Below are 9742 nucleotides of genomic sequence, written 5' to 3'. Positions count from 1 at the left end.
TTCACATCACGTGGTAGACGCCGGCTGCACGGAGACAGATGACTACAGTCGTTGAAATAGCAGATTGCAGGAAGATAGTCTCTTGGTAGGGTGGAGGGATATTAACGAACAAAATGGGAGTAGAAATTGAGACAATAACCCCGGGCGATGGTAAAATATTTTCATGCATATCTTTCGCTCAAGATTTCTGATGGATTTCCGTTCATTCATTTTAATGTCCATACAAAAATGCAGCTTCTCATCGTTTGCTCATGCCGTTATCCTGTTTTAGCGTCACATCGTCTTTTGATGCCCGCGTTATTCTGTTTTTCTATGCGCTTTTTCTCCCACAGGAAGGACCTTCCCTAAAAAAGGACAGACGTGTGTGGTGCATTATGTTGGTGAGTTTGGGAGATTAATTTACAGTGTCTGTATGTATGCATGCACCAATGCAAATTCCCCCCAAATCTCAAGATTAATTCATATTTTTGATAGGCCGCATATTAGTGTCAGTAACCTTGGCGATTGGGTGCATTTTTGTCTCAATAGCTATATTTTAATTCAGGGGAATTTCATTCGGATGCAATTGCACACCTGTAGCTCTGACCACCCAACAATGTGTTGCGTTACAGCTTTCTGTACAAGGGAGGCTGCTTCTTAGTATTGGAATGCAGTTATAACTACATTGTTAACGTTGTAAAGTCAGGTGCGAAGTCAAGACTACTTTGTTACAATGTTGCCGCGGGTCACTTCATAGATGATTATAGTATGGTAATATAACATCAATGTGTCTGTCTTGAAAGCGTTCAGACGTCGGCAGAGGCAGGGTTCAATCCGAGGTCGAGACAGATGGACAAGACAGCGAGGGATTTAAACCCTGTCTGATACCCTGCCTTTGTTGAAGTTGAGGGGATTGGTGACGTTGGATATAACTGAGTATTGCTGTCTGGTGTCTAATGATTTCTCGTTTCGTTTTAATTGTTTACTAATGAGTTAGTGTATTATTGTAATAGGTGCAGGGGGTTGGTGTATTTTTCAATTACATTGGCATTGCCTTTCTCCATGTTCTCATACGATTGAGACTATTCAATTGTCAGCTCTCTTGTTGTAGGAGAGCTGCTAGTGTAGCCCTAACACCGTTATTGGATTATCATGTAACTTGTATTATACTCAGATTCATGCATACACAAAACATTTATGCCACTGGAAAGATTCTACATGTTTGCTATAGCAACAATAGTTTTTTCTCCACTTTGATTTTCCATCCTGTCTGAAATTCTATATTCCTGTTATTCATGTGTGAACTGTACCCTCATGCAGTAGCGGGTGCCTGGGTTAAATCACTGGGGAAGCCAAGCCAGTAAAAAAAGCCATATTACAACCTATGTTGTGATAATTGCATTGTTTGCTCTATAACCCATTCCTTTATACACCACCCTGATATACAATAAGGCCGAGACAACAGAAAGACAACAGTCACACAGTGGCGGAATAAATTCAACTACACATACACTTGTTTCATCATAAAACCAGAGAGCAACATCTGTCCGGTGTCCACAAAGCAAATATTGCATGTAACAAACAGTTAAATGACCTACAGCATGGTCCATCGAGTTAATGTTTTCTACAGTTTACTGAACAACTACTGATTTAAAACCACTGAGTTACCGCATGTCTGCTCAAAGACAACAGGAGCCCTGCCACCGCTATTCCAGCACCATTTCAACTTAAACATCATTAAATCAACTAGGCTATAATACAATGAAAACGAACTTAAAGATACCAAAAACAATTGAGTCCAATCAATGTTGCTAAATATCATGTGACTGTCCATGGTACAGATTTATGTGTGGGTGTGTGTGCGTGCAAGTAAAAAAAAAAAAGTTGACTCACCATAGTTGTAGACTAGTTGAATGCCAATGCCATCCTCCACTCTTTGATGTTGGCAAAACAGTCTATGGCTCTGTCATACAGTACGCTTTTAGTTTTAGTTTTCATAGGCTACCTAGCTAAAACGCTTGCTAGCCTGACTGCCTCGCATGGGAAATAATGAACCAGCTAAGTTAGCTAGCTAGTTAACGTGAGCCTACTAGGCTACATATTGAATTTTAATTGTCTCAGGCCAGCGGCTCAATATATGAATTTATGGTTAGATCAGATTCACCATCATAATCATTGGCCTGGGTCCAAATCCCCATCACCATCCATGATTTACGAAAGAGCAGATGTAGCAAGCTAGCTACTGCAGGACAACAACACAAGCAGACCAGAAAGAGACACGTTTGTCTGACAATGAAGTTTTGCTTTGGATGCGATTTGATTGGTGTGAAGCCAAATTCAAACTGGCCTCCCTTGGGGGACATTTTGCTGCGCCAGGACAACCCACAGTTAAGCTCAGCTTTTTTATTTATTAAGGGAGGCCAAATGCTTGCTGGCATCAATCAATCAATCAAATGCTACGCCGGCAACATGTCATACTCTTTTGGTCCAGACAGCATCAGATACATGGGCTACACATACTGAGACAGAGGGGCGCTGTTTCCCTCGCTCGGATGATTTCTCCGGTGAGATTCAGCCACTTGCGAATTTAAGGGAAATTATGGAAACACAGAGAGATGAAAGATCAATTATTTTATACAGTACCAGTCACACCTACTCATTCAAGGGTTTTTCTTTATTTTTTACAATTTTCTACATTGTAGAATAATAGTGAAATCAAAACTATGAAATAACACATATGGAATCATGTAGTAACCAAAAAAGTGTTAAACAAATCAAAATATATTTTAGATTCTTCAAAAGTAGCCATCCTTTGCCTTGATGACAGCTTTGCACACTCTTGGCATTCTCTCAACCAGCTTCAACTGGTCAGGTGATTGTGGAGGCCAGGTCATCTGATGCAGCACTCCATCACTCTCCTTCTTGGTCAAATAGCCCTTACACAGCCTGGAGGTGTGTTGGGTCATTATCCTGTTGAAAAACAAATGATAGTCTCACTAAGCGCAAACCAGATGGGATGGCAAATCGCTGCATAATGCTGTGGTAGCCATGCTGGTTAAGTGTGCCTTGAATTCTAAATAAATCACAGACATCAGCAAAGCACCATCACACCTCCTCCTCCATGCTTCACGGTGGGAACCACAAATGCGGAGATCATCCTTTCATCTACTCTGCGTCTCACAATGACACGGTTGTTGGAACAAAAAATCTCAAATTTGGACTTATCAGACCAAAGGACAGATTTCCACCGGTCTAATGTCCATTGCTCGTGTTTCTTGGCCCAAGCAAGTCTCTTCTTATTATTGGTGTCCTTTAGTACTGGTTTCTTTGCAGCAATTCGACCATGAAGGCCTGATTCACACAGTCTCCTCTGAACAGTTGATGTTGTGATGTGTCTGTTACTTGAACTCTGTGAAGCAGTTATTTGGGCTGCAATTTCTAAGGCTGGTAACTCTAATGAACTTTTCCTCTGCCGCAGAGGTAACTCTGGGTCTTCCTTTCCTGTGGTGGTCCTCATTAGAGCCAGTTTCATCCGAGTGCTTGATGGTTTTTGCGACTGCACTTGAAGAAACGTTAAAAGTTATTGAAATGTTCCATATTGACTGACCTTCATGTCTTAAAGTAATGATGGACTGTCGTTTCTCTTTGCTTATTTGAGCTGTTCTTGCCATAATATGGACTTGGTATTTTACCAAATAGGGCTATCTTCTGTATACCCCCCTACCTTGTCACAACACAACTGATTGGCTCAAACGCATTAAGAAGGAAAGAAATTCCACAAATTAACCTTTAAGAAGGCACACCTGTTAATTTAAATGCATTCCAGGTGAGTACCTCATGAACCTGGTTGAGAGAATGCCAAGAGTGTACAAAGCTGTCATCAAGGCAAAGGGTGGCTACTTTGAGGAATCTCAAATATAAAATATATTTTGATTTGTTTAACACTTTTTTTGGTTACTACATGATTCCATATGTGTTTTTTCATAGTTTTGATGTCTTCACTATTATTCTACAATGTAGAAAATAGTAAAAATAAAGAAGAACCCTGGAATGAGTAGGTGTGTTCAAACTTTTGACTGGCACTGTACATTTTCTTTTTTTATTGGTCAAATATTTTGGGGAAGCCTGGCTTCCCTTGGCATCAATGAATACACGCCACTGCCCTCATGTAATGATAAGTCCGTCTCCTATTTGCACAATCTGCTCCATGACGGGACATTTTTGCAACTTTCAACAATGATAACGTTTAATGTCAAAGAAATACAACTGAAAATGTTTTTGCATGTTAAATTGCATGAGCGAGAGAGCAAGCGAGAGCACCACCCAACCATGCCACGTCTGGGATTACTTTCTATATCTTGCCCCCTGATGTGCCCAACAGCAGTGCACCGCACACCAGAGAATAGCCCCCTCCTGGCCTGATTGGCGGTAATAACAGTACATAATGAACGCCTCCTCGGGCTGGATTGCCGAGTGCAGACGCCCAGTTATGGCCACATTGTCCTGTCACTTTGCTGCCCACTACAGAGACAGCTGCAGGGGCTATTTCTGCTTTCCGTGGAATCCCTTCATTTGCATTCTGGGAGATAGTTTTACACTAGCTCAGAAGATATATTGTTAATGCACAGTCATGGGTATGCTTCATTAACTGTCGGTTTTGTCCCTTGTGTGTTGCATAACAATAGATATGGAAGTAGACCTACAAGAGCCACAGGATGTACGTTTTTCATCTTTAGTGTTCGTCTGTCTGCCTGAAGTCAAGTTAGTTTGGGTTTTAGTACAGGAATTGCACCCCCCAGTACAGTTCGGAAAGGATTGCCTTGAAACGTAATAAACATGCCACCATCTCTGTTACAGATTGTCAAATTAAATCCTCTCGCTCTGCTCTCATTTCTTTCTCCTTCCTCCTCAGGCTCCCTGACAGATGGACGCAAGTTTGACTCCTCCCGTGACAGGAACAAGCCCTTCAGGTTTAAAATAGGAAAACAGGAAGTGATCCGTGGCTGGGAAGAGGGAGTGGTGCAGGTGGGTGTACTGTGCAGACGTCTCTGGTGTCTGTCTGCCTCTACTTCTAGGAAGTACAGGAGAAGGGTTTTACGTTGAAATTACCACGTCCTTGTAACGGAGAGGTTGCCATTTTGACATAACACAGAATGTCCCATCGGTGTATTTATTTTCTGTGCATGAATGAACCCTCGATCAAGATTATCCAGAGCAAATACATTTAAAATGCTTGATGAATTTAACGGTTCCAGGTACAGCCAGACCTTCTCTATCAGTAGGAAAGATAATGGTCTTCATACATAGTGTTACCTGAACGTATAACATGCTTTGTGTGGGCTATAAAACACTGTTTGAAGTATTTGCATACGCATTCTTAAACCTTTACATGAGTTGTAAGGGCAGTGCACACAGTCTGGTGTGCCTAGTTGTACAGCCCTGTGATGTGTAGCTGCAGCAGATTTAAAAGGGAGCTGTGTGCAACAGGAAAAAGAGACTGAGGCATTGTGTACTTGTTAAGAGAATTTATTAACTAACAATTTCAGTGTCTCTGTGTGTTTCCCAAAGTTTGTAAGACTTTGGTTCAAGAAACGGACAGAGCCTCAGTGCAATAGCCAGGTCTTTATTCAGAGAATTCTGCCCAGAGAATTCTGTTATCACAATTTCAGAGTCCATCTTTTATACACACACGTCATACAAAAATCCCACCCCGCTTTAGGCGGGCTGTATTTTTCCACTGTACATGGGTTTAGCTCATGTTTTCCTCTGCTCTCCTGACCATCAGGTCTCACACACACACACACACACATATACACCCACACACACACACACACACACATACACACACACACACACACACACATATACACACATATACACACACACACACACATACACATATACACACACACACACACACACACACACACACACACACACACATACACACACACACACACACACACACACGTTCTTATCATAGTCGACTCCTTGCTCGGGCAGGCTGCATTCTTCAGTTATTGCCGTCCTCAAAATATCCTGCAACATGTTTCATACTCTCTTCCAAGCCTAACGCTTTCTCTCCACCCTATTTCTTTATCTTGGTTTCTCAGTTGTCTGTAGACAGTTATCCTTGTCCTTTGTTGTTTGGCCTAACTCTTACTCACATTGCTAAATAGTAACACAATGTCATAATCTTTACTGGTCCTACACACACACACACACACACACATTATTAGACTATAGTCTCAGGATTCTAACACAGTTCATAAAGTGGTGTAATAATTAGTCATTACCAAATTCTTCTATCAGTACTTCAAAGCAGTTCGATGGGCTTTTGCCAGGAGGTTGATTACATCATATTCTTATAAAGGGCGACAGATGCAGTGAAGAGACGTGCCCGTAATAGTCTTTGTTGTGTGGGCTAGGCATTCTCCCATCCAATGGCAGTTCTCCACAAGAGCCCTCAGGATTTTTTATCAGTGTCCCCACACTTACAGCATGACAAACAGCTCCCAACACACACTCCTCTGTTTCTATTCAAATACTCAGCATCTGGTCTGGGGTCAATTGCTGCTTAAGTCCAACCAAAAAGTGATGAATAAATGAATACAAGTTGAACAAAAAAAGTGGTCAACAGTATCACAAAATGAATGCTTCTCTCAAAAATCAACCACAGAGGTTCCTCCATAGTTTATCTCAGTGTGGCTGTGCCTGACCTATGTCCCCCCACTTCCTTGCAGATGAGTGTCGGTCAGAGAGCCAAGCTGACCTGCTCGCCTGACGTTGCATATGGGGCAAAGGGCCACCCGGGGATCATTCCACCAAACGCCACCCTCATCTTTGATGTTGAGCTACTGAGCCTTGAATGAAGTATCCCCACTGCCTGTGTTTTATATTTGTTTCGTAAGTACGTTTTGAAGATTTTCAAAGTGTTTTGTTATTATCAGCAGATGAAATAATAGCACGAATGCATCAACAAGTCTGGTATGCTTTCAATCTAATCCCTTTCTCCTCTTCCTCCTATGTGTCTTTGCAGGTTGCTTCCTACCTTGGAAACATGTAGATAAGCTAGGAGAGTCTGTCCTTGATTCTATAAGAGGCCTGAGTCTATAGTTACAACACTTTGGTCACTCTTTTATCAATTTATACAAAAATCTGCGTTTTTATCAGTGACTCAGTTATTTTGTTTTTCTTCACATTCTTCTTTCTTTAAAAACCTTAAACCTTACAAACCTTGATGTTCTTTTTATCTCGAATTGTTTATACCAATGAAATATTAGCAGCGTCATTCGTCTCTTTTCGGGAGGACCTGTCAGTAACATGCTTATTATTATTATTATTATTATTATATTATTGACGTGTATTCTACCTGAGGAACAAAACTAAGAGTATATGAAAAGCACATGTTTGCATCCACACCTCTCCCAGCTGAAAGTAGATAGAGATGTAGGGCTTAGTGTAATGTTGAGAGGCATAAGTGTCGTGAAATATTGAGTCATGGGATGTCTTAAAGGTATAAAACAGGAACTTTGTTTGATATGTTATTTACCCAGACTAGATAGTGATGTATTTTCTTTCATTTTGATTGTTAACTTTATTAGGAGCTAGTGTGCATTCTGCACAGAAGAAGTAGTACAGAATGTTATTGTTGTATCATATTGTGTGTCTCTCATTACCAGACACACGACCACCACCTAGCCCGTTCTGCATGTCATACCAATGATATCATGATCTATACCTGTTAAAGCTTTGCCTTTGAATAACTTTTTTCCCCCTTATGTTTCTTTCCAAGTCAAATATTTAACCCTGTTGAAAGCCATAAACATGTTATTAACAGTGCAAAGATGAGAACCGTATAGTATACGCACATTAATTGGAGTAGTGTTGATGCTTTAGAAGTGAAATGCCTGACATTTTGAAATGGGGTTGAGGAATCGATTCAATTGTGACCTCCCCAAAAATGTATTTTGTCTCACAACTTGACATTATATATTTTTCAGATGCCAACTTTCTTAATATGTGTATGCGACCAATACAATTTGATTTGATAACTAAGAATGACTTATACTGTACCTATAATGTAACAGTAAATATTTTGTCAATGTCATTAGACTGACCACATTGCCTAAATAAAAAATGCTGTGTTGTGGTAGTCAGGTGACAGAGCCGTCCACGTTTTGTATCACATTTAAAGTCTGTTGAAATAGAGTTAAATCTAATGCAGATAGAAGATTTTTCAGATGCTGTGCCATCATTGCTCTTGATGTTACAGCTGTCTAGGCGCATGACACAAATACAGTTCTATGTACTGTCTACGTGTGTGGTGCGTTACATAGGCAGGCACAACCAATACAAAAAAATGTGCAGTTGCAATAAAGTGCTCTCTACCTGCTTTGGGGGAAATGGTCTTGTTTTTTCTTCATTGTAGCATTGTAGCTGTCTGTATTTTTCTCAGTGGTGGGGCAGAGGGTTTGGGTATCTGGGATTCAGATTTTTTTTGGTAGACTATACTGTGTTGCATTGACATGGGTTACATGAGAAATCGGATTTATCCTGATCAGGTCAATTACTGGAATATCTGGCATTAATGAGGGTGGGGATATTAAAGGAGGATTTTTAAAATATAATTTTTGCGTTGTAATTTCAGAAAATGTCCATAATATATCTGCAGTAATAGTAGAATGATAGTGTTTCACAGTATTACTTACCCGCCATTGTTGTGATTGGCTGTGATATATTCGCCTATCGATTTCTCCCGCCGGAGCAGCCTCAGTTGTCAAAATGGGAACGCTGCTTTGACTTTGTGGCTGTGTTATCTAGTGGAAATCGCTATTGTGGTGGTTGCTAAAATTTTACACTGTTCGTTCAAAAACAAGCACTGAATATTAGTTTAGGGAATCCTTCTACCATCTAAATCCCTGTGAAATATATTTTCAATAGCAAAAAATGTTGTTTTTACAGCTGTTTGAAACCGGTGGACCAAAACCGAAACTAAAAGGCTCACAGCATTAGGTAGGCTGCATTGTAAACAAATCTCACCCGCAACATGGCAGAGACTCGCGCTTGATGTCTAGATCACACCGATAGTGTTATGCATTTTGGTACTACATAAGTACTGTACATTCATTTCCAGCGGAACGCTGCGGGTTGCCTTGCAGCATTGCGTTGCAGTCGTTATGTGTGGTGCAGAAGTTAGATTTATCGAACGTATGCATCAAATTGTATGTCTTTACGGCTTGACAGAAATGGTAGCATAAGGGGGATGTTTAACTTTTGTTGCACACATATCCAGGTTTTGCATACCATTTTCTGTATACCACTGCCGGTGTTATCGAGGCGTGAAGCGCGAGTCTACCATGTTGCGGCTGAGGGGATATTTGTTTTTAATAATGCAGCCTACCTAGTGCTGTTGCAATTCACTTAGCTTCAACATAGGGGACAAATTCTGAGACATTCTAGGTGGAGTAGCACCTTTAAGTATCAAAGTGTTAAATTAGTGTCTGCTTTGCTATAGAAGCCGGAGTTGTATCTGGGGATTGGAATAGCTAGGCCTTATGAATCACCATTCATATTCATATAGATTATAATATATATGAGCCATCACCCATAGCAAGACGTAGAGGAGTGGCAAAATTGTTCCACTGTACTACTAGCATTATGCCTAATATTTTCCACCCATGAACAGTTGCTGAACTAACTACATTCACAGATTCTATCCATAACCACCTCATATTGCTCAATTTCAAGTACTTGCAAAGAT

At 40.6% G+C, this 9742-nt stretch overlaps 1 protein-coding gene across 1 annotated transcript; it reads left to right on the top strand.

Annotated features, from left to right (window-relative positions):
• Positions 1–38: 38 nt before the first annotated feature.
• On the top strand, positions 39–8374 carry LOC311149607 (peptidyl-prolyl cis-trans isomerase FKBP1A-like). Its single transcript, XM_084186781.1, has 5 exons — positions 39–150; positions 333–380; positions 4892–5004; positions 6723–6885; positions 7019–8374. Exons 1-4 carry the CDS (start codon positions 114–116, stop codon positions 6849–6851), a joined length of 327 nt encoding a protein of 108 aa, XP_084042907.1. The 5' UTR covers positions 39–113; the 3' UTR covers positions 6852–6885; positions 7019–8374.
• Positions 8375–9742: the final 1368 nt, after the last annotated feature.

Source organism: Coregonus lavaretus, assembly GCF_964263955.1.
Source record: "Coregonus lavaretus genome assembly, chromosome: 22".
In the NCBI taxonomy this organism is placed as follows: domain Eukaryota; kingdom Metazoa; phylum Chordata; class Actinopteri; order Salmoniformes; family Salmonidae; genus Coregonus; species Coregonus lavaretus.
Note: the sequence above shows the minus strand (reverse complement) of the source record. Positions and strands in the feature narration are given on the sequence as shown.

Bases quoted from the DNA above. Each gene is read 5' to 3' on its own strand.
- LOC311149607 (XM_084186781.1), top strand. From the start codon at position 114: ATGGGAGTAGAAATTGAGACAATAACCCCGGGCGATG. The intron at 151-332 runs GTAAAATATTTT...TTTCTCCCACAG, and splicing joins GACAATAACCCCGGGCGATG to GAAGGACCTTCCCTAAAAAA. The intron at 381-4,891 runs GTGAGTTTGGGA...CTTCCTCCTCAG, and splicing joins GTGTGTGGTGCATTATGTTG to GCTCCCTGACAGATGGACGC.